General features: G+C 42.8%; 1 protein-coding gene across 2 annotated transcripts in view; it reads left to right on the top strand.

The window, feature by feature from the left end:
- ripor2 (RHO family interacting cell polarization regulator 2) overlaps positions 1 to 25,896 on the top strand; it is a 110,592-nt gene that overhangs the window by 75,961 nt on the left and 8,735 nt on the right. For both annotated transcript variants that reach the window (XM_080443226.1, XM_080443227.1), the window contains exons 3-17: positions 1,741 to 1,896; positions 2,192 to 2,270; positions 2,630 to 2,653; positions 3,348 to 3,401; positions 12,851 to 13,000; positions 14,454 to 14,517; positions 16,252 to 16,295; positions 16,709 to 16,834; positions 18,878 to 19,026; positions 19,615 to 19,744; positions 22,072 to 22,591; positions 23,432 to 23,575; positions 24,104 to 24,279; positions 24,850 to 25,100; positions 25,655 to 25,817. In XM_080443226.1, the coding sequence (XP_080299352.1) occupies positions 1,741 to 1,896; positions 2,192 to 2,270; positions 2,630 to 2,653; positions 3,348 to 3,401; positions 12,851 to 13,000; positions 14,454 to 14,517; positions 16,252 to 16,295; positions 16,709 to 16,834; positions 18,878 to 19,026; positions 19,615 to 19,744; positions 22,072 to 22,591; positions 23,432 to 23,575; positions 24,104 to 24,279; positions 24,850 to 25,100; positions 25,655 to 25,817 (2,230 nt within the window). The remainder of the gene's footprint in view (positions 1 to 1,740; positions 1,897 to 2,191; positions 2,271 to 2,629; positions 2,654 to 3,347; positions 3,402 to 12,850; positions 13,001 to 14,453; positions 14,518 to 16,251; positions 16,296 to 16,708; positions 16,835 to 18,877; positions 19,027 to 19,614; positions 19,745 to 22,071; positions 22,592 to 23,431; positions 23,576 to 24,103; positions 24,280 to 24,849; positions 25,101 to 25,654; positions 25,818 to 25,896) is intronic.

The raw sequence follows: 25,896 nt of genomic DNA, 5'->3' as shown, positions 1-25,896 counted from the left end.
TGTATGTGTTTACCTTGCTTACTGTAAATCTGGATTAAGCGTCTGCTAAATGCCTAAATTGTAGCAGATCTCTTTCCACTCTATCGGAGTTACAGACTTGTAACTCCCCAAGGACCCCTGGGGGTCCCTGTAACCCATGTTAAGAACTGGCCTAGCCTACACTGCAGTGGTGTCTTCGGCGTGCCGCGTGGTGGCCCGTCGCCGTGTCTCTGAGATGCCTGCAGGAGCTCGGCGGAAAATGTCATTTGTCAGCTAAATGTTGTGTTTGAAAGGGTTTACAAACTGCGGCTCTACGTGAGCATTGAGATGCTTGTGTGACGTGAAGTAGCAGGATGGGAATGGAACGGATCGCATCGCAACATGAAGTAGTAGGCTCATAAAATGGATTATTAGGGCATACATGGGCAACTGGCGGCCCGGGGGCCACATGCGGCCCCCACCTTCACTTAATGCGGCCCGTCTGGTTAATATGGGAATACTGATATATTATTGATTTCAGCTGTTACAATTCCAAACATGCAAACATGACCCGTTTTAATTACTTCAGTCCATATGAGTAGCTTAATGACCAGTATTACAATTCTATTGTCTTTTTTTATGTCCAATGTGTTTGTATTTAAGTTCAAAAAGTAACTAAATACATTTAAGAATTAAATAAAAATTTGACTTTTCAGGATTCCAATAAAAAAATAGCAATCGGCTATTTTTTCTACTTTTGTGTGACATAGAATGGCGAAGTACGGCATTCATTTACAAAAAAGTCTAAATATGGAGATGAGGGGTTTCTGCCCGACAACAACAATATGCAATGTGGCCCTCTGAAGTGAGTGTGGACATATAGTGGCCCTCTCCATCATCAAAGTTGCCCACCCTAGGATTAGGGGCTGTGTGTGTCCACAGAGAACACCTTTTTGAGCTGAGGAGCGCTTTGGACATCATGTCCGTAAGCACTCAATGCCCATACTGTTCCAACCATTGAGGCGCTCACTGCTCATACATCCTGTCATCTGCGTTTTTATCACGTTATTAGCTTAGCTGAAACAACAATAAAGAAGGTCTTCTCATGGTTGTGGTAACGATTCGACGAGGGGTCGTAAATGACCGGGTTATCAGACACAGCCAGGAGGAACAAAAGAGCAGCGCTCCTCTCCAGCTTGAAGCGCCCAGGGGCACTGCGCCAAAAATACACCAGGCGTCGGGAGCGCTGAAGTGCGATGGTAGGCTCTGGAAAGAGGAGAGTACCAGCGTCTTTCTCTTTACCATATAAATGCAGGTCAGACTGAAGCTGCCAGCTCAAAAGGCGATCTATGTGGACATGGCCCAATGTTACTTTGTTGTTGTGTGATTTATGTATGTGTGGGTACTTTCTATTTCTATACAAAGTGGAGGAACGTTTTAAAGTAATCTCTTAACCCAAAGAGTGTGTGTGTGTGTGTGTGTGTGTGTGTGTGTGTGTGTGTGTGTGTGTGTGTGTGTGTGTGTGTGTGTGTGTGTGTGTGTGTGTGTGTGTGTGTGTGTGTGTGTGTGTGTGTGTGTGTGTGTGTGTGTGTGTGTGTGTGTGTTGCAGTTTGGGCAAATGCGGCCCCCTTTTCAAACACTTTTCGGACTAAGTGTTCTGACATTTTCAACATGGCAAAAGAGCAACAACAAATCTTTTCCTTCAGAAGCGCAAAGAACTGAATCAACGCTGTGGAAGCCAGCCTCTGACTGACCCATTGTATTGTGTGTGTGTGTGTGCAGGTGTAACTCGTTCATGGGGAACTCTGCGGTGCAGAAGAAGCCTCAGTCGAAGCCCAAGAAAGCCCACCTGTCGGGACACAAGGGGGGCAGCGCCTCCAGAGAGCCTCAACCCAAAAGACTGGAGGACGTTTACACTGCACTGAAACAAGGCCTGGAGTGAGTAGACATGCTCTGTTATACTGTTTGTTTGTTTGTTTGTTAGTTTGTTTGTTGTAGTTGTAGCACTTTACCCAGTTGTGAAGACATTAAGATTTATTTTGTAACTAACTTTTTACACCAGATATCATCATTACTAATAATTGTGAAATCTGGAGTGTTAATTTACCTCTGAAAGTTAAACTTTGTTTTTGCTGTGTAGACAAGACCATTACTTTTCATTTGTGAAGAAAACAAAAATACCTATGCATACAAACGTATGATTTAATGTGCTGTCTCTCTCTCTATGTCTCAGTGAGTATCTGGAAGTCCATCAGACGGAGTTGGACAAACTCACCTCGTTGATGAAGGACATGAAGAGGAACTCTCGCCTGGTGAGACATGACCTCTGCTGTCCAACCCCGTCCAAACTGTCATAACTGTTTTTGAAATAGGCTTAACTGGTCACTTTTATTGCCTACTTTTTCTCTAAGATAACGCCTCTGATGAACCGGTGGAAGACCGGATGGCATTAGGGCTAAATTGGTAGAAAAGCAATTTAGCCATTCAAAAGCTCTCCGTTTTTTACAATAGATGACACTCCAAGCATACTTGAGGTGCAAATTGGAAATGAGATCAAAGCCAAAAAGTATCAGTGGATTAATTAATTCAGCAATGGACCTCCATGTTTCCTGTGTCTTTATTTACTGAAATCAGACATTAATAACACAACATCCTTGTGTTTTCTCTCCAGGGAGTACTGTATGATCTGGACAAGGTGAGTTATGGGTTTTTATGTTTTATTTTTAAGTCATAACCCAATATCCTAGTGGTGAACAGTGTCCCTAAGTTGGCCTCGGTCATTGACCTTTTGAAAATGTCCAGGTGTCCCACTTTCAGGCCATGAGCCACCAGTTAGGAGACATAAAAATAAAGAACATAATATTTTGTTAATGCTAAGCAGAGAAGAACAAGCTTACAGGTGTACAAGTGTACAAGAACAGGCTTTTACAGGCTGTGTGCTACTGTAGGGAACACAAAGCCTGATTTATGCTTCGTCGTATGACTGGTGTTATGTGCCTAAAAAAAGCAGATCTACAAGCTTATAGATTGGCTATTTTCGGTGTACAACGATATTGACTTAATCCACAGAGCTTTCAAGATGGTGTGGAATACAAGTATCACTTTTCCCCCAACATAATTATGATTGTAAAATAACAATTTCAATAATATTGGTGGTTCCATAATATTTTCTTTTGTTCTCTGAAAGCTATTTGTGCTTTTGTTGTTTGGGAAATGTACTTTTTCCCCCTGAAGAATAGCTCGGAGGCAATTATGCAAACTGCATAATTGCTGAAATGAGCAACATTATGAAACAAAGGCGCTGAGAGTGTGACATTTAGGGGCTGAATGTTTTCTTATTGCACCTTTTTAAGCGTAACTGTGAGTGTGCGTTGTGCCTCTGTCTGCAGCAAATCAAAACCATCGAGCGCTACATGAGACGCCTGGAGTTCCACATGAGCAAGGTAGGTGGCGCTGCTGTGATAACGGTGAACGAGAAACGCTGGTTTTGGGTCATTCTGTGACCTGAAACCTGGTCTTTTTGGTTTAGTCAGTCTGTCTGTCTTGGGTTACGGGGTTCTGTGTGGAAGCGACACTACAGTGATCGCTATGAACTTGACCAGTGAGACTAAAGGACAAAATAGCCAATTTTACATCAAGGTGCCCAGATGTCCCTAGTGCCCACCTATCCTGTTACCTACCCACCCATCCCTCCCCCGGACACGGGCCAATTGTGTTCGTCTAGACACTTAAGTGACTTGACAAAGTCAAGACGCACAGGATGTCACAGTTTCTGCATGTGCGTCACAACGCGCGTCCCATATCTTTTTTTGCTGGAGAGCTCTGCATTTACAGTAGGATCGCACAACACACAGCAATGAGAAAGCATGGTTGTTAGCTAAATCTAGTCATTAAAAAGTCATTAACCTATTAAACCCTACCAGGGCTCTGTACTTCGCCCCCTTACTTTTCCCCCTCCACAGCAAATCTCTTTGCTGAAAATAGCTGACCTACAAGCCCACAGTGAGTTGCGTTGCGACTTGCTGTGAACTTGTAGATCGGCTAACTATAATGTTCACCTACAATGACATCAACAGAACAGGCACGCTAGGGATTCATGTCATGACTCAGGCATGCGTCATCTATTATGATTTAATCCGTTGTAAGGACAGAAGGATTCGACAAAAGGATCAAAAGTTAAGCCAGGGATTGAATGGGGGGGAAAGAAAATATCCAAATGTATTGGGAAAAACCCCAGCTGTCTTCAACATACAGCTTTGTGTTTGGAAGTGTGTTGTTGTTATGTTTGGTATGGAGCTGGTGGTTTGTGGTGAGGTGTGGGCGTGGTGCCAAGCCCTATGTGTGTTGTTTGTGAGTCTTCTTTCCTCTTACAGTTGGACTGAATTCAATTAAACGCAACTTGATTGCCTGTGCATTCACAACAAACACTCTGATCATTAACAGAAAAATGTATAAACACGACGGAAAAAGAAAAGCAGTAATACACACAGCTGAGGCAACAAGACAGAATAGTGTAACCAGCGGAGGAATTTCACGGAGGCCATGAAAGCCACGGCCTTATGCTGAAGGACCGTGGACCCCCATCTCAAAATATGTTTGGTCACAGAACAGCTTGTGACCAAATGACTATTGGAACATACTGTAGCTTTTTTTTTTTTTTTTTCGTTTCCTGAAAAGGAACAGTTTTGGACATACTAGGTTTCCACCTGACAGCAACAATATATAATACATTAATTCCATAACCCTGATTAACAATGACATTCATCCTTTATACTGTCTTTTACCATTGTCTAGCGGTCCCTCTGATCTGACTCACACACACACACACACACACACACACACACACACACACACACACACACACACACACACACACACACACACACACACACACACACACACACAGTGTTGTTCTAGAGGTAGCCATGGTTACCTGGAGAAGGAGTCTTTCAAATCTTGAAGAGCTCAGGGGAGACATCTACTGGGAGATGTTAACCCTTTACATGTACACACACACACACACACACACACACACACACACACACACACGCACACGCGCGCACACACCAATCATTGGACAGGCGTGCTCATGTAGCCAAGTGTTGTGTTGGCATTGAGGATGTAGGTCAAGGCAGTCAGTGGAGCAGAGAGAGGGGGGGGGATACTTTGATGAGGAACATTGGAGAGGGGCGTGTGTGTGTGTGTGTGTGTGTGTGTGTGTGTGTGTGTGTGTGTGTGTGTGTGTGTGTGTGTGTGTGTGTGTGTGTGTGTGTGTGTGTGTGTGTGTGTGTGTGTGTGTGTGTGTGTGTGTGTGTGTTCCACTTGAACTTTGATAGCAAATTAGGGAAACGAAACGGATATTCATGCTATGTTCACAACAGTATGCAGTCCACACACACACACACACACACACACACTCTCCATTAGCAGATAACCACCATGTGAGATGAATCAGTCTGCCACAAACCCATTGACTTCAGGTCTAGAACAGAGCGTGCGTGCGTGCGTGCGTGCGTGCGTGCGTGCGTGCGTGCGTGCGTGCGCGCGGTGTGTGTGTGTGACTATACCAGCCGTTATCAGCCATTGGAGTAGTGTGGTGGTGTTTACCTGCAGAAACACACTGCTCGTTGTAATTTGGTGTTTTCACTGTTTGTTTTGGTAGACCAAAAAATCCTCCCTGTCTACCAAAACAACAAACAGTGCAAACACCACAATATGGCAATGTGTTTCTGCAGGTAAACACCACCACACTACTCCAGTGGCTGATGACTGCTGGTATAGAGGGACATTATTAGTAAAAATCTGTTTTCTTGTTATGTAAACACGGGGCAAATAAGTAAATTAAAAAAACCTTCTTCCACCCCGTGATGACACGGCCCACATTGCACCATCCACTCTCTCCCATGTGCCCCGGCCCACGTTTACAGGATATGCACACAGGGTCAAACAGGAAGTGAGTGTTTTTTTTAGGAGACAGGTGCTAGCTGTAGGGGTGGGGGGCTGTCATCACCTATTTATTCTGTCTGTAAAGAGGAACACAGGGCTTTGCACCTCTGACTCAAAGGTAGCGAGACATGAGTACAGTAGGGGTGTGTGTGTGTGTGTGTTAGAGCTCGACCAAGACCAGAGTTTTGAATCCGATCGCGATTTTGGAGCATCCCAGACCACGATTATGAATATTTTGACCGCTAGTTTGTATAAAAGTAAAAAAAAAAAGTAAAAAAAAAAACTATTCTACAATCTCCGAATGCTGAGTCTGGAACTACACCTCCCAAAAGCTGAGAAATCTGTTCATCATTTCCGTTCACGAAAATATATTTTAAAATATAATGTATTTTTTATTATTTGTTTAATTTACATTTCCACTAAGAAGCAAACTATTTAAGCTTTTATTACTTTTGATTTATATTAGGACACATTTGCGCGTGTAAAGACTAAACAGAGGCGGGGAGGAGGCTTCACATCCGCTTTATCCTCTGATCATATTCAGAGCTGCCGTGCTCCAGACTGTATGACGGAAACATTTGAGAATTGTGGGAGGCAACTGTCTGTCTCACTAGACAACGCTATGTGTGTCTGTCTGTAGATATCTTAGATCTTTGCTTGTTCTTGACATGCCTCTCTTTACGGTTTGATTTATTTTTATCCTTGCTCTCCCTGTCCCCCCCCGCCTTCTTTTCCTTTATCTCTTCATGGAAACATCAAAAACTAAACAAAATGTCACCCACTTCTTTACACTTGTGATGTGACAATAAAGTTGATTCTGATTCAGCTTGACACACTTTACTAGGTGATAACTGTGTGTGTGTGTGTTACAGTAGGTGTGCGTGTCTGTGTGGGGCAGCTGCAGATGAAATGACCGCCGCGAGGGACGACTAAACAGCTATCTTTCAGCAAGTTGTGTGTGTGTGTGTGTGTGTGTGCGCGTGCGTGTGCCCGCAGATGTCCAAGATGTAATTGGCACGCGAGGAAGTAGCAGGTGGCTCAATTCAAGGCCTATGATGTTATCCTACATGAAATAGGGTGTGTGTGTGTGTGTGTGTGTGCTAGTATACTTGTGAGAGCCAAATGTCCCCACAACTAGTAAGAACATTTATTATGAGGACAATTTCCCTGGTTCCTCATGAGAGAAATGGTTGTTTTATTGTTGTGTTGTTAGGTTTACAATTAGGAAAGCTCCGCATTAAGTTTTAATGGCGTTGGGGAGTTATGCCTGATTTATAGTGCTGCCCGCCAAAAGTAGCCAATATATTCTAGATCTGATATTTTCGGCTTTAGGGTTGAGGATTAAACATGGGGGGAGGCAGTCCTCACAAGTATAGTAAAACAAATGTGTGTGTGTCTGCTTTGTGTGTACTGTATGTGTGCATCTGTCTGTGCGTGCGTGCCTGTTTGCATGTTTACCATGCGCTGGAAAGTGACATTTTGCACGTAATCATGTTGGGTCTTTTTGATGCCCCCCCCCGCCTCCCTCGTCCCTCTTGTCCTCAGATGTTAATCGACACACACACACACACACACACACACACACACACACACACACACACACACACACACACACACACACACACACACACACACACACACACACACGCCTCCCTAGAGAGGGGTCCGTGTTTGATGTGTTTTTGAAGTGGTCCGCCTGGTTTAATCTCCTTATAATCACTGTGCCTCTGGCATTGTGTGTGTGTGTGTGTGTGTGTGTGTGTGTGTGTGTGTGTGTGTGTGTGTGTGTGTGTGTGTGTGTGTGTGTGTGTGTGTGTGTGTGTGTGTGTGTGTGTGTGTGTGTGTGTGTGTGTGTGTGTGTGTGTGTGTGTGTGTGTGTGTGTGTGTGTGTGTGTGTGTGTGTGTGTGTGTGTGTAATGGCCCCAGCTTAAGAGGACCTTCCCCCTTTATCCTAAAGATTCTATGCTATCCACAAGCCTCATACCATCATCTCTACTTTAACTAAACTAAAGCCATACGGTATATATCCTTCATAAACATAGACCATTTTTCTATGATTTCTTTACATTGCTTATATGGTTGGTATATACAATATTAACTTGTATTTAAAATATATTATTATTTATAAATGTACTAATTTATGAGTATTGTACTCAAATTGTACTCATCCTTACTCACCATATGAATTTCACGTCAACACAGCAGTCATAGGGTAGATTTTGCCACAATATATTGATCTCCTCACAATGGGATTTCGGTTGAAAAAGGTCAAGGTCTTAATGTTTTTCAGATTTAACAGAATCGTGATTCCAGCTGTTTTTTTTTCTGAAACCAAAACCAGGCTTTCCACCGTGTGGAGATTTGGAGATTTTTGGTGTAGAGGGAAAATTACCGTTGCAGATCTACAAGCTCTCAACGCGTCACAACGTGACGCATTGAGAGCTTGTAGATTTGCTATTTTCTTTGAAAATGGTTAATGTAGAGTAAAAACTGAAAAGACACTAGTATAAAGCCCTGAGGGACTCTGGTCAACCATATAGGCTTTAAGTGGTTTACAGTGTGTTTTATGTCAGGTTGTGTACGTGGTGTGTGTTAAGTGTTTGTGATTGTTGGTTGGTGAGCTGAGGTGTTACGGATGGTTGGAGAATCATTACCCAGCATGCCTTGCAGTGTGGCTGTGGTGAGGTTTTCGTGTGTTTGTGTGTTACCGGGTCATCTGGTAACATACACTTCAACATGATGTCCCTATATAACACAAAGGACACGCACGCACGCACGCACGCACGCACGCACGCACGCACGCACGCACGCACGCACGCACGCACGCACGCACAGTGAGTGGATGTTTGAGGCAATATGAAACAAAAAGGATGCATTTTCAACATTATTTTTCTGTTCGACCAAGTATAGATGTAATTTTAGAGAGAGCCGGGGGAGATAGAGAGGGAATGAGAAAGGGGGAGAACGAGAAAGAGAGAGGGGGGATGAGAGCGAGCGAGGGCTGCTAAATTTGTCCCAAAGGTTTTATACAAAGTTAAGTGAACTGAAATACTGCTACCATTTGTTTCAAAAGTTTATCCCAAGCTAACTTTTCTTACGTGGATGCATAACTTTTTTTTCTGACAGCAAATGCACAATTATTATGTTTTTTGTAAAGATAGTTTAAGTTGTAATGTAACACAGCTCTGTTTACACATTTCTCTATTCGCCATTTAATTGTATACGTTGTTTTGTTATGATTGTTTGTTCCACTTTTTGCTTTGGCAATGTAAACGCATGTTTTCTCATGCCAATACAGCCCCTTTGAAATGAAAAAAATCAAATGAGAGAGAAGAGGGAGAGGGTTCCAGTTTAAGCCTTTTGTCCATTTTGCGATTTTATTTAAACAGGAATTCAAGTGAATTGAAGCACATTTGATGCCATGATCTGCCTTATAGTTAACCTCATGAAAAATAGTTTGTTTACTAAGTATAGAGAGATACTGTCGCTGTCTGGCAGAAACCTTGTATCTCCATATTTCTACTTATGTATGTTTTGTAGTAAATGAACGCCCTACTTCATCATGCAAGAGTGTCGAACAAAAGTACATTAGTGAAAATTTTCACTATTTAAAAAGGGTTTTACTGTTGTGGTCCTTTGACAGACAAGGTTTCCACCCGACAGTGACAATATACATTTAGAAGAGCCTAATGTTCATATTTCTTGCACTGCAGTGCATTTCGTGTCCCTCTGCACTTCAGTAAACAGAATATAAAGTTCTATGACTTTATTTCCCCTGCTGATGTAAGTTCTTTTCCACAGTAAACAATGTTTTTTTTTGCAGGGGTGTACTGTTGGTCCTCTGCCCACCGGGCCCACAGCAAACACACAGCTGAGAATAACTGAGAAGAACAGTTGTGGAGGCTTTTTTTTTCATAGCGGTATCGTGTGTTCAGCTGCAGTATAGAGACCAACAACATACCACCAGGCCCACTGCATGCCATGGACACACAGTATACACAACCATGCCACAGACATTACAGACACGCAACCAGGCTATATAAGGCTATTAGGGGCAGCAGTGGCTCAGGAGGTAGAGCGGCCGCTTTGGAAGGTTCCCAGTTCGATCCCAGGCTCCCCCAGAGTTGGTGCCAAAGTGCCCATGAGCAAGACACTGAACCCCTAATTGCTCCCGATGGGCAGGCTGGTGCCTTGCAAGGTTTCCTCCGCCGTCGGTGTGTGAATGTAATGCACATTGTAAAGCGCCTTGGATAAAGGTGCTTTACAAATACATTTACCATTTATAAACTGACACAACCGTTCTACAGACATTACATACACACAACCAGGTCCACTGCGTAGATAGACTCAACTCAACTTCAACCTTGTTGTCACATCAGGTGTAAAGAAAAGTGGGTGCATTTATTTTGTCATACAAGCCCCTGCATCATTTGCAGCTTTCAGGAAAAGAATAGCGATGGCTAGAAACCAAGGAAAACAGGTCGGTAGTAAATATACAGTAGTATACGCGGCCCTCACATCTAGAGTTCGGGCGGCCCTCACGCCTTCGTCGCACTGCCGATCCGACCAATATGTCTGAGTCATAGTGTTGGGGGGCTTTGTCAGAGTCCCTTTTATGCCCATATATGGAGATCCCTGGTGTCAGCATATGCCCATATATCGGTGGTTCTGGACAACTGGATATCCGAATTACTCGGCGGCAGGCACCACACTCCCTCGAGTCCTTGCCGCTGCACACGCTGAGTTTGAAGTCAGTTGGTCCCATATATGCATAACCATATATGGGCATAGCGGTCGGATCTGTGGCTCTGAGCAACTGGATCTCTGTATCTGTCAGTCCATGTCCCTTTTATGCCCATATATGGAGATCGCTGATATCCTCAGTATATGCCTATATATATGGGCATGCCTTTTTGTGCCCGTATATGGAGCTGACTGATTTGTTTGCGGCTGATGCCATGACGACACATTGTGGTTAGACAACACACTTTTAATATAGGATACGTGCATGAGGTGCATGGTTAAAAACAACGCATAGACGGATAAACAAGCAGGTCCAGTGCATACCACACACACAGACACACAGTTGGTAACAGTTGAGGTGACAGTTCAACAGTCTTCACACAGGAAGCACACAGACAAAGGGGTCTACAGCCACACATCCACACATAAGACATGTATTATCAGGGTGCCAGCTAACAGACAGCATGTAGTCAGTGCACTGACTGGTTGAGCTACCAACCAGTTAGTTCACTGAACCCATGCTCCTTGTTGGTTCTGAGTGAGTCTACCCCCAGGAAGGTAGTTATTAACACACTCACACACACACACACACATGTTGCACGCCGCCGCCCACGCACCCCCATGCGCACACACGCACACACTCACACACTGCATTATTGCATTAAGAATGTGCCCTGGTTTTAAACAAAGAATTTACTCTAGTCTTTAACAACATTTATCAAACGTCCCTGGCAGGGTCCTTGGAGGTTTGTGAACCACGCGGCGGTACGCACACCAGTATAAGCTACCATTGCGCCTCTTGTCCCGTGTTGCTATGTTTTCATCACAGCTGACGCTCTGAGTGTTATAAACCTGGCTGAAAGCTGTGTTTTTACATGTGAATTCTTCCTGCACCTCACCCCAGGGGGTGGTGGGATGAGACGGCGTTGGCTGTGCATAACGAGCTCTGGCAGACGCCTCCCAAATGAGCGGCGGACGCCGTCTGTCGCGTCCCCCTCTCCGTGAGTGTCCCACCGGGCGGTGTGCACTGTCACTTTTAATAAAGAGAGGCTCTAATGTGGAAGTGACAAATTATGATGTAGTAGCTTGCTTCATTGCTGTTGGGCAGAAACCTTGTATCTTCATATTTCAAAGTCTCATTTCTTAAATTAATGCTGGTATGGTACTTCATTCCATAAATATTGAACCAATGAAAAGTATTAGCAAGACCTTGTGACTAAATAATATGAACAATATTTTGTGTCTGTGTGTGTTACATGTACAAGTGTCCCTCAGGGTTGACTGGATGCTTAAGCTGAGCATTAAGCTCATTATAGGATGAAAATATGGCACTTAACACCTGAATGATACACACCAGTAATTAATGTCATTACCTTCAGCTTTGTTTACCAGTTGAAATGTCTGCTGTGAAAAGGGTCTATTGGTCAAGTTTTGCTCTTGGTGAAAATCAAGTCATGTGACATGCATTTGAGAGATGGAGCCCTTGAAAGCCTACTTTCAATGCCTGAAGATACTCTAGATAAAGGGTATCCTTGAATAGATGAATAAAAAGATTCGGACAAAGAGACGTTCTGGATGGTGATTTGCTCACTAGATTTGTCTCATGCCCAGGGAGTTTTTTGTGAATGTGTTTTCAGACATTATATTTTTGTAGTGGTGGAAACTAACTAAGTACATTTACTCAAGTACTGTACTTAAGTACAATTTTGAGGTATTTGTACTTTACTTGAGTATTTCCAATTTCCAATACTTTTACTTCTACTCCAATACATCTCAGAGGCAAATATTGTACTTTTACTCCACTACAATAGTTACTTTGTAGATTTCAATTATTATAACAAAACATACTGTACATTAACCTTAAACTTTAGCTATTTGAAAATAGCCGATCTACAAGCTCACAACGCGTCGCGCGCTTGTCGATCTGCTATTTTCAAAGGTTTTTTATATATTTTATACATACAATACCTTGTGAAATGGGACATTTTGCTGATTTTTTTTTGCATAATGAGTAGTTTTACTTTTGGTACTTTAAGTACATTTTAAACCGATACTTTTGTAATTTTACTCAAGTAAACATTGCAGTAGTACTTTTTCCACCACTGGATATTTGTCATATCATATCATTCAAATGTGCTTTGCACTGCTTGTTGACAGAATCTCTTATTTCCTCTGTGTGTGCGTGTGTGTGCATGGTGTCTAGGTGGACGAGCTGTACGAAGCCTTCTGCATCCAGAGCAGACTGCGAGACGGGGCCAGTAGGATGAAGCAGGCCTTCTCCTCCTCTCCCTCCACCAAGGGCACCAAGGACAGCATCGCCGAGGTCAACCGACGGTACAAGGAGTACACCGAGGTAGGAACACACACTTTCTACAAAACCGCGCGTGTTGACGTCTAAAATCTTCCAAAAATTGTCTTCACTTTCCAATGGACCCTTTCTCAACATTATGTGATTGGTCCCTGACCACCTGACCAACCTTCCGCCTTGTTCTGGTTGTTTATCGTTTGCTGTCGGGCACAAACCTCTTATCTCCATATTCAATCTTTTTGTGTTTTTTCGTAAATTATTCCCCTACTTGATCATACTACAGCGTCACTCAAAAGTAGCAGATAAACAAGCTCAAAACGCGTTTTGAGCTTGTTTATCTGCTACTTTTGCTATTTTGAAATTTTGAATCCTGAAAAGTAACAGTTTTGGACAGTTTTGTTTTCCACCCAACAGAGATGCTGAGTTTGCTAGAACAAAAACAAATCCAGTTTTTGGAGGGTAAAAAACACTCTTTCCTTTTCACTGAGGCCAAGTTAAATTAAGAATTGAACACATTAAATATCAACACCACGCAACTGAAAAACTGTGTGTGTCTGTGTGTGTCTGTGTGTGTCTGTGTCTGTGTCTGTGTGCACACATACATGCACCGGCACGCATTTAGTCATCACGTGATATTATTTAAATACATGCTACAAATGGTGCGTAGACTGATTTGTAAGCGAGATGTTACTTGAAGGCACGTGTTCGCTATATTGGCATTCCACTCCCTGTCATTCACACACACGCACACACACACGCACACACACACGCCTGTCATCACCGATGCTTAAATCAACTGTCCTACTTCCTCTTTAATTGTGTTCTGGATGGCTGTGTCAAGCCCGCTTCCTGACGACTTAATGACTATTGTTCCTGTTGTGGTTGTTGTGTGTGACAAAGTGCTGCTTACTGACTTTGTGTCTATAGCAATAGTTCTCAAACTTTTTGGGCTCAGGGAACCCCATACAGACTTATCCACAGAACCCCTAAATGTGTTTTAACTTTTTACTCTAGCACCTTATATCACTGGCATATTTCACTACTTTGACATAAAACACAAGTAATAGGCCCTACTATAACTTTTTCAATCTCTTAAAATATTCAATTGCGATGCGAGAGTGCGGTCTAGCCAACACCAATGAACTCAGGACTCCTGAATCGCTGCCCTCCACACTCTCCTATCTAACATCAGGGTCTTGAGCTCTACAGTGTTGCCCTGGGTTGGCTCCCACAGTGTCAGTTTGCTTGGCACTAGTTCCGGCAGCCTCACCCTTCTCTCTCTGACTTTGTCTGTGACCCATGGTAGGTCCCCGTAGACTAGAGCACCACATTTCTGATGTGGTCCGTCCATGTTCAATATCTTTGGCCGCTAATGCATATCAAGCTGGGGTTCCTTGAAATTAAAAGAGTTGAGAATCCCTGATCTGTAGAATATGAACACGTTTACCTAACTTGTGTGTGTGTGTGTGTGTGTGTGTGTGTGTGTGTGTGTGTGTAGAACATGAACACGTTCGAGAGCGAGCTGGAGAACCTGCTCGGGGAGTTTCACATCAAAATGAAAGGTGAGACGCGATAATAACCCTACAAATAGGTTGTGGGATTTTCAAGACAATATCACCGGTGAATAATGATGGGACAAACACGGTTTATATGTCTGGTTTTGGAAGAACACAGACTATTGACCCTTTACAACTAAATGAAACACACCCTCAATGAAAGGGCCTTTAAGTCAAACAGTGGGTTGGGACCAATTTGGTTCCCGGACCAATTTTTATGGGTCGCGAGTAAATATCCCATTTTGTTCGTTTTTTGCTACATTATTATTATTTATTAGAAATAATATTTTAACAAACGTTTTGTTCTAACCAAAAAAATATCTTTAATGTTATTATCTCAATCTGTGTTTACGGCTGGGTCCCCAGGACATGAATTAAAATCCTCTGGATTCATACAGTATATCTCTGCTGTTCGGCCGGAACCAGCTAAATCCAAAATGGTAATTGTTCAGGAAATGAAAAACAAAATATCAATTTTTCAGAAAATGAAGAAAACCTTATATTTTTAATACAAAGCAATACTGCCTCATCAAACTTAGTATTGTGACTTTATATATTATCAGATACTTGCATGTGTCATTATATTATCACCACTTTACCCAAATCCAGTGCAAGTGGAGTTAGGAGGTTTTGTCCATCATTGATAAGAACAGCTGGCAATGGATCTCAAAGCTCACAACACATCACAACGCATTGTGAGCTTGGAGATCAGCTATTTATGGTGAGCGCCATCCTCATATACTATAGATCAAGCTGAATTCTGTACTTAAACAACTTTTATTTTAACATGCATTGTAAACAACCATGGATCTAACTGTTACCACTGTTGTTCTTCTACAGTTGAGTGCAACAAACAATTCTGCCTCAATACTCAATCATGTATTTAACAAAAGCGATCATGGCACACCAACAATAAATAAATGGCATATAAATACAAAATACATTCATGAAAAATAGAATCTGTCAAATCTGTAGCCTACTGCACTAACAATAACAACCACAGTTGAATTTACCTATCATATACCTATCAACATTTTATTATCACACTGTTGTGTGTTGTGTGTTGCGTGTGTGTGGTGGGTGTTTCTTAGTGCTTTAGATTGTCATAAAAGCTGTGAAAGTCTTTTGGCATGATCTCCTTGAGCTCTTGGAGATGTTTGAAACAAACTCCTGCACACACTCATTCTCTGTCCATTAACATTTAAAAAGAAAACACGAGCAGATGACCTTTGTGAAGACACCCTTCTCCTCTTTACTGGGGTGACATCTATCAAACCTTGCACATACATTCTCTTCTCTTCCCAGTTTATGTTCTCCCAAAAGCATTGAAAAATCTTCTCAATGTCTGCCTCATACAGAGCAGAGCTTCTCGAGAGCCTGAGAGGAGGGGGGAGTTGTTTGTTTTTGACGGACAGTTTGAGGGTCCAATGGAGTTAGGAGTTTTCGTCAGAGGCGCTTTTTAATACTTTTCATATGTTATTATTAAAAAAAAAATTACACAGATGTAGAGGGGGTTCAATAGCATTGATTTATGAAAAAAAAAAAAAAAACTGAAAATGGAGTTAGCTGGTCCCGGCTGGACACTGACGATATGTTGTTTGAGTTTGTGTTCGGTATCAAATTCGGATCCCAGTACAGCAAACAGTAGCTTTAGTCACTCTACCGACCCATAATGGTTCTTCTCGTTGACCTGTTTCCTCTCTAAATCGGGTATGTTTAATTGTTTTGCGTTGTTCCCAGGTCTGGCTGGCTTCGCAAGGCTCTGTCCAGGAGACCAGTATGAGGTAAGTCACTGTTCTGATTTAAAACAATGCTGCTTAATGGAGGAGAACAAATATTTAGATTGTCCCCCGGGGGACATTGTACTTGGTGCCCTCCTTCATTCCCATCTACACCAAATCTCTCCAAAAGTAGCCGATCTACAAGCTCACAGCTGAATGTTTGCATACTTTCACCGAATGTTCGCCTGTTATGACATGCCCAGAATAGTGACACTAGAGTTAAATCTCTTTAGTCAGCGTTAGGAAATAAACATAAAGAATGTTGTGAACTTGACATTCAAATTTAACGAAGTATGGAGAGAGAGAAATGCAAAGGAGGAGGACATTTTGAAACCCCTCTCAGCTTTCTTTCTTTCAGCCCGTCTTATTTTTTCCTGACTGTTACCTTACCTTACCTGTTTTTTGTGGCGTTGTAGATCTTCATGCGATACGGACGCCAGCGCTGGAAGCTGAAGGGGAGGATCGAGGTGAACTCCAGACAGAGCTGGGATGGAGAGGAGATGATCTTCATGCCTCTCATCACCGACCTCATCAACATCAAGGTACTGACACTTCTAAACCAGGGTTTCCCAAACTTAGGGACTCGTTTGTATGGGTCGAGATTAAATACGCAGTTTTTTTTGTTGTTCTAATGTTTAGTTTTTTCTAAAAAATCAAAAAAATCCTGAAATGTTCAAAAAAGAAATAAAAAAAGGTCTGATGGTGCTTTATTCCAAAGGACCAGCTTCATGAAGTCTCGAACTAAAAAGGTTACCCCTGTGTTTTCATCCGTCCTCTCTGCCCCCGTTGTCCTCCCGGTTTCCCATGGTGCCGCTGGGGTTAATGGAAGCCGTCGGCTCACTCATTTCGAGTGTAGAGTTTCACATAGAGGAATCAGCGCTCCGGTGTAATGTGATGAGGCTTGTCAACGCTCATTTAATGCATGGCATCATCGCAACACTTCAAGCAGACCTGCAGATGCACATTTCTTTATTACAAGACCCAACATTTGGAGTGTGACAGATATATGAATAATGTTTTAATTCCAAAGGAAGCATGTTGTAACAGGCTCTGCATCCTTTATTCTCCTGGTAAAATGTAGTCAGTAGGCTGCTTAATAATTTCACTGAGACTGTTTTTTTGTCCTATGCATAATGCATACTATTGTATAGGGGGTATACTGTTTGTATAATCGTTGCTTACGTTTTTGCCTAGGGCAGGATACTGTAAGGACACGGTTATTGTGCGTGTTTTTAGTTTTTTTCCCCGTCCTGCATAGTGCAGGTTATTGTGAGGAGTGACCCATATGTCCATTTGGTTACATTTGTACAATGACTCAGTTAAATTAGCGGAGTCCTTGAAATGAAAAAGTTTGAGAAACACTGACGTTTATGAGTCACTGAAGTTGTGACTCATAAATTATGTTTTCATATCTTTCCGGATGCCCTGTCACAATCATTGTTTTTCATTTCTGTCAAAGTGATCTGTCACAATAATGTTTTCATATCTGTCAAGGTGCGCTGGCACAGTAATGTTTTCATACGCACGTGCGTCATAAGACTAAACATAATCGCTTGTTTATGAAGGGAGGAACGTTCAAATTATAATTTTTCTTTTCATATTTCAAACTTTTTACCATGAAGTTTGCTTTGTTGGTTTTAAGTCTCTGCAAGTAGATTTAGGCTTTTTTTTTCGAAATCGAATGCTTTTTCGTAAATGTCCAGAAAGAAATCAGAGCCATACTGTGTAACTTTTTCAATTAAACATAAGTTATTTTTTATATAATCTCTCACTGCCATATTTTTTCACAATAACTTCAATATAAATGAGTTTTTTGAGAAAAACACAATTTAAATTTGTAATCCTTATGGTGTGACTGTCAGAGGCAGACACTTGCGCCAAAATAACACAATCATCAAAAAAGTGCAGCCAATGTATTTATGTATTTTGAAGTTAATACAACCATTTCTTACAGCATTGTTGCTGCTTTTGAAAATATCCTGGGTGCTAGGACCCTGCAGCATTCGTTTTTGGAGTGATACTTCCGTGATTTTGTTTCAAACTGAATTCCAGGATTCGCAGTTCCATAAACAAACACTGTAATGACTGCAGAGCAACAACAGAGGGGTCACCAAAAAGACTACCAAAATGAATGTTACACAGTGTGACTTTAATACCTCTGTGTGACTGTGTGTGTCTCTGTGTGTGTATTACTATACTTGTGAGGACCAAACGTCCCCACAAGTATAGTAGAATATGAGAAACGGATGTTGTGAGGACCATTTTCCTGGTCTTCATAAGAAAAATTGCTGTTTTATGGTTAAAAAAATACAATTAGAAGAAAAATTGCTGTTTTATGGTTAAAAAAATACAATTAGGATAAGATTCAGGGATTAGGATTAGACATTTAAAGTTTAGCTTTAGGGGTTGGAATTAGAGTAAAACATGATTTATACTTAGCTTGTAGATTTGCTATTTTTTGGCTTCAGGCTTATGGTTAAAAGTTAAATATATAAAAAATGGCATTCATAAAATGTCTGTCCTAAAATGTTGATGTCCTCACAAGTATCGTAATACAAACCTGTGTGTGTGTGTGTGTCTGTCAGGTGACAGAGCTGAAGGGTCTGGCCACTCACCTGCTGGTGGGCAGTGTGATCTGTGAGACCAAGGAGCTGTTTACGGCCATGCCCCAGGTGGTGGCTGTGGACGTTAACGACCTGGGGACGGTCAAACTCAACCTGGAGGTCACCTGGTTGTAAGTACACCAAATCATCAGACAGTCTTGTATGTGACAAAGTTTGAATATTTTATTGTGATATTTAACCACTCTACATACTTTGCGACATGTTGTCGCAAAGTATGTATGACGTGTTGTAAGCTTGTACTAGATCTGCTATTTTGTATTGTTTATTTTTATTCTATACTGACATCTCCAGAATAGTGATGCAAGGCTGAAAGTGGTTAGAAATACGCACCTCTACTCGACATACTCACATTATATGAAGAAAGAACAGCCATTGTTTTGTCAGTGTAGTAAACAATAAAAATGTGCAGTGTCTCACGCCATCTGCTGGCGTAACATGGGCATTGCATGTTTTTACATTTACGGTTGTGTTAAATCTAACAGCAAATTTTCCTTTAGTTGTAGTCATAGTCTTTTGAATAAAATTCCATTTAGTTTTAGTAATCTTAAATGTTTTTTTTTAGTTTTAGTCTAGTTTTAGTTGACTATATAGTATTAATATTTGAGTAAATCTCCTGTTGATTTAGTCGGCAAATAATTTTCTTTTTTTTATGTTTACTGATCAATCCACCGTCCACTGTCGGGTCTCTCTCCATCCAGCCCGTTCGACGTAGAAGACCTTACCTTGTCCTCCGGTAACGTGAGCAAGGCCACGGCGCTGCAGAGACGGGTGTCCGTCTACAGCCAGGGCACGCCGGAGACACCTACCTTCCAGGATGCCTCCTTCTTTGTGAGTCACACACACACATGCACAGAGTACCTTAACACACTGTTTCCCAAACATTGGGTCGGGAGTCTCGGGACCCATCTTTGGGTCGTGGACCCCCTTTTTTTCTCCCTACATACAAAAAAATATATACATACTGTGTATATTATTTCAAAAGATTTAAAAAAAAATCGAAAAAATAACAACAATCATCATCAATTATAACAACAATTTTCCAAAAGTACTTAATAAATAAAATAAAAACAATCTAATCATTTCCATAAATAAAAAAGTAGTTAAAAAAGCAGATCTACAAGCTCACAACACGTCAGCTTGTAGAACTACTATTTTCACTAGTTTGGGTCCGGGGCGAACATCCATTGAAGTGTAGACCAATGGAGTCAACATGTGATGATAGCGAGGAATATTAAACAAAATGATGTAGGCTATAATATACTGTACTCCCACTGCGCAATGCTTACCGTACAATGTGCGAAACCTCCGTTTATGTCGTCCACACCGCAACGCAAATACAGCGTTTAAAAAGATCTTCACTGGGGCCGGCGTTTTAAAAAATGTTCGTTTTCAGGGGACAAAAACGCATCTGAGTGTGAACGAACCCCCCAAACGCTACGTTTAAAAAAATACCCGTGGACATTATGGCCTTCGTTGCGCACTGAAAATAACCACTCTACAAGCTCACAACACATCGCACATGCTGCATCGCATTGTGCGCTTGTAGATCTGCTCGTAGATCATATCCACTCTCAATAATAAACTCTGGATTAATAAGGATTTAATCATTGTGTGAACCCCATATTGGTTTTCCTGGCTGATATAATTTAGTAATGAATTATTAGACATTTTGTTGTTTAAGGAAGCCGAAATTCCCTCTAGCCCTGTTATCTGTGAAACAGCGGTTTAGTTTGCTTGCTAATCTGGATGGTTATAAAGCAGTCAAGGACCCCCAAATTGATTAGGCTGTGGGTTAGAAAAAAGTTTGTGCCAGGGACATATAAGATAATATCATTTTATTTTTAAATCCTTTTCTTAAATATGGTGTCTCAGCCTAGTGTCAGTGTGTTTGGGGGTGTACTAATATGGCTGGCAAGTGGCTTATACATTTTTTTTAGGTCGATATTTGATGGATTTGAGATGCAAACTGCTCATTATTTGACCCCTTTGTTGTCTATGTACATCCCTAATACTTTGACCATCGGAGCCTGTGGTTTGTACTCATCTAACCTCCCGACTAACAACACCCATTCCCCCCGATATCCTCTCCTGTCCCTGTCCATGTCCCCATGTCCCAACCTCTTACTCGACCACCGATCCATCCCTAAACCCATTTGCCTGTTGCACGTTTGCGTAAAGAAGTGGCGGCCGCATCCCGTGGAACGCCAGCGTCTGTCCTTCCTGCATGCGCTCCGAGACAGCTTGCTGGAGAAACTGAGGCGCAGTCGCTCGTTCGGCGACCTGGCCTCGCTCCGGCCGAGGCCCAAGTCCAGCCTGGAGGTCTACGTGAGTGCAGTGTGGACCCCCCCACCCCCCCTGCTACCTACCACCACCCCCCTCCTAACCACCCCCTCCCGCCTTCACCCGGTGTGACTTTTGTGTTGACGTGACGGCTTCAGTCTTAGCATGTGGGCTGTTTGTGTTTGCATGGTGTTGATCTTCTATATGGTCTTCTATATGGATTCTCAGCAGAGAATCCATATAGGACAGAGTTTGGATCCTACTTTAGCGAAACTAGATTAACGGAGATACAGCACGTTTAGTCAGAGGATTCCGGTTCCTTAACGATTCCCTCATAGCGATCCGATTCCTTAACGGTTCCCTTTAACAATTCCTATACTATATACTGTATACCTCACTGGTTCTCAGAGTGAGGTACAGGGACACTCTGGGTTTCTTGAGTGGGCTCCATATGGACCCCTACGGGTCTGTTACTCTGAGAGTGTACATTTTGACACTCTCAGAGTTTTAAATTAAAAAGTTTTAAGAACCACCGGTATTGTAATTGTATAGCAGACGTGAAGTCTACATGCCAGCTCTGCCAATGTGATAAAACCGGTTATAGAAAACGGTTCCAAATGTGATGATGGATCATCTGGTTCCTCCTTTTCCTCCGGTTCTGGATCCCAACCCTAGTCAAAGGTTAGAACAGGCGGAGGGCGACCACATTATGATCTACAAGGTGATCGATTTGGGCCTATTGAGGCGATCAGTTGAGTTGATCAAAAACAACCGTTATTGTTTGGTGTGAATACAACGTTTTCTCCCAGATAGTCAGAGTACTAGTATTATTATTACTATATATTTTTTTACAGTTGTTGTCTCTGTGTCTCCAGTCCACGCTGCCGGACGACATCTTCGAGAACGGCTGCTGCGGGGGGATGGCCGAGTGCAAGCGCCTGTCCTTCACCTTCTCCGACACGTCGGCGGGCTCCACGTCGGCCAGCCCCAGCCCCGCCCCCAGCGCCCACTCCACGGCCCAGTCCAACCCGGAGATCACCGTCACGCCGCCCGAGACGGAACACCACCACCCTCCGCCACCCCCGGTCCCGGCCCACCACCACGCCACGCCTCCTCACGCCATCACCACCCAGAGGCGGGAGGACTCCATCGCCGAGGAGGAGAACGCCGAGGAGGAGGAGGAGGAGGGGGAGGACGGCGAGTCGAGCAGCGGCGGGAGCCGTGCCAACACCGCCAGCCTGGCCAGCGGCGACGAGGCCAACGGCGCCGGCGACCTGGACTCGGAGTGGGAGCGCACGGAGTCCCAGCGCCGGCGCTCGGGCTCGGGGGCGGCGTCCCTGTGCTCGGAGGGCCGCCTCTCGGCGGTGGCGCCCGAGGACGTGTTCCTGGACCAAGGTTATTAATATTGTTTATGTTTTTGCATTTTCCACGAAAAATGATTTTTTTTTACTCAATGTTTTTCGCTTCAGTTTAGATTAGTTTTTTTAACCCTTTAAGACCGAGAGAAGCATCTGTGTCATTTTTTGCTTTGAGCTAAAAAGCATTATTTTACACTTTGGCTCTTCAAAAATTGCAGATATACAAGCTCATACATAGCGTGGCACCAAGTGCCGCGCTATGAGCTTGTAGATCTGCTATTTATGAGAAATCGTGAACATTTGTGCTAATCTTTGAATATATATTTTTTCAAGCGAACATTTGTAACTCAAATCTTTGCTTCTGGGGTCCCTGGAACAAATTATTTTGAGATGGGGATCCGTGGCCAAATGCATATACATTTTGAGGTCCTTGGCATGAAAAAGTTTGAGGACCACTGACATAGTAATATACTTTTTTTCAAAAAACTGTTAGGATTTAGATGACATTTTCTTACGTTTTATTTTGTGGAAAAGGCTTAGTTTTAGTTTAGTTTTTATTTTTATATATTGAAATATGGGGTATGTGTCGAGAGATTCAAAAAGCTCAGAAATGCAGTGAGCTTGCAGATCGCCTATTTTCAACAACAAAAAATTTTGACAAATATTGGCTATAATGACAAAGACTAAAACCAAGGACATGTTATGATTATAGTTCGTTTTAGCACACAATACAGTTTCAGTCAGTCAGAGTTTATTTGTAAAGCCTCATTTTTGTCTTTTTTTTTTATTTCAGCTAACCAGAATATTTAGTCAATTGTACTTGTGGTTGGTTTGGGTTAGTTTTAGTTAACAATACCCTGTTCCCTGGACGATACAGATGAGGAGCTGAAGCCGTTGGAGCTGGACACGGAGGAGGCCGGCAGCCTCACCAGGCAGCTTGTACGCAGGCTCACCTCGTCCGAGATCGACGCGCCGACGCAGGGCGCCGCCGCCGGGGGCACCGCAGCCGTCTCCTCTTCGGGTAAGGCTTGTCATGATTATTTTGAGCTAATATAATATTTTGCATAACTGCTGGAACTGTTCCCATTCATCTGTATAAAAAACAGCTGGATGAAACGATCAGAAATGTCGTATTTTCCATCATTATTTTCACGTCGTCGTCTACGCTCTCTTAACCACTAATCAACCTGCCGTTTCTCTTTTTTATGGCATTTATGGCAAATTTAGAAGAATGTTCTACATGCTCACAATGAGATGCATTGTGAGCTTGTATATCAGCTATTTCTGCTTTTCTAGGACAGTTTAAATGTTATACTTTCAAAAATGTAAATGTCCTGTTATTTATTTTAAATGATTGGTACCGGTCAATGTTATTTGTAAATGTTATTTGTCATCTGTCATCTTCCATGTGCAGTTTTTGTTTACAAACCGTTAAAGCAAACAAAATTGTAATTTTGCTTCCAATGTTCAATGCCAAAAAGAGTATCAATTCATGAATTGCCAATTATTTGAATGTCAATCACCAACTAAACTGTGTTGCCGGTGACAGGCGTGTCGTCGGGGTGCTCAGGCTGGCCGGGTGAGGCAGGCAGCAGGGTGCTGATGGAGGCCGGTCTGGAGGAGTCCATCCAGAGTCTGCTCATGAGGCTGGAGGCTCTGACGCAGCGCTGCCGCGAGCTGCAGGACCTGGAACAGGAGGTCATGCGCTTGGAGGACCTCCTCAAGGTGAGGCGCTGCTTTTATCGCCCCTACATACAGAGCAATGTATATCTTAAAGCCATTGGTGGACAAAGTATACTCAAGTAAATACTCAAAGTATTCAAAAGTACTGTACTTAAAGGGATATTTCACTTTCAAACATGTTTGGGGTCATTTTAAAGTCTACCCAGGCTTTTGTGAACATCCCAGACAGTTTTAAAGTTGCTTGATTCAGTATTTAGGTTTTTGATTTTCACTTTATCAGACACGCCCCCTTCCTATATAAACCCATTCCCATTGTAACTTCCAACTGCATTTTAACCATGATAGATTCATTGAAAACACACATCCTCGTTTCTGGTTACTGATATTGTCCATCTAATGCATGAGGGGGCCGTGGTTTTTTTTCAATTCCTTTTTTCACATATTTTTTATAATGTTTAAAAAAAATTAAAAATAAGTTTTCAGTGAAGATGTTGAATGTAGAGCGAAAACAGACAAGGCCCTATTACAGAGCCCTGAGGGGCTCCGCTCAACAAGGTATTTAATAAGTGGCTAATCATCAGTCTTAACGAGTGTCTGCCGTGCGTCCATCAGTGTCGTCTGCCGGGCCATCGCAGCCGTTCGTCCAGCCTCAGCCTGACGGTGGAGAGCGCCCTGGAGAGCTTCGACTTCCTCAACACGTCCGACTTCGACGACGAGGACACGGGGGACGACCCACCCCCCATGGTGGTGGTGGTGGTGGGTGGGGGGGCCGGGACCCCCGCCTCCGCCCCCACCTCTGCCACCGGACCCCATACCCCCGCACACAGGCCCCCCTTGTTTGACGTGGAGGGAGACGCCATCGGGTGAGTGTTGGTGGTAATGTTGTTAACCCTGTTATGTGGCTGTGGACCACCGGTTCTCGATGTGGGGTCCGATTTGATAAGGACTGATTGGTAGTTAGGAGGAACCAAATGGACCCTTGGCCGGTCTGTAACTCTCAGAGTTAAGGGATTTTACAGTGTGGATTGGGGTCCCAGAGATAGAAATCATAACAAATGGGGGTCTGTGGCCAATTGCATAATAAACTGGGGGTCCTTGAAATTCAAAAAAGGTTGACAATCACAGGTTTAGTTGAGAAGCACTTAATTATATAGATTATTTTTTTGTTTTAATGTGATGTTTTATTTGTTAATTAAACCACTCTTTTGACTGATATGAACAAAGCACTATAATGTTTTTAATGTATTTATTATATGGTATTATGTGACTACTGCTGATGAATCTAACCATGGTATTAGAGTGACGGTCTGGCCTCACAATACATTATTTTAGTTCTCTGGTCATTCTTGTAGCATTCCTGTGTTACATTAGTGACGCCTAGTGGTGATTGTGTTGTATGTCTCGTATTGACTCCCAGGGGCCAGCATCCAGAGGCCAGGGGCCACCTGAGTGAAGCCCTGACGGAGGACACGGGGGTGGGCAACAGCGTGGCCGGAAGCCCCCTGCCCCTCACCACGGGCAACGAGAACCTGGACGTGGCTATCGTCATCCACCTGCAGTACTGCAACCATCTAGTCCAGGTACACGACATTCAGTGTTCATTTTGACAGCAAATTTTGATTTAGTTTTAGTCATAGTCTTTTTTAATTAAATTCTGTT

This window comes from Gymnoscopelus braueri (assembly GCF_963280865.1).
Source record: "Gymnoscopelus braueri genome assembly, chromosome: 11".
NCBI lineage: Eukaryota > Metazoa > Chordata > Actinopteri > Myctophiformes > Myctophidae > Gymnoscopelus > Gymnoscopelus braueri.
Note: the sequence above shows the minus strand (reverse complement) of the source record. Positions and strands in the feature narration are given on the sequence as shown.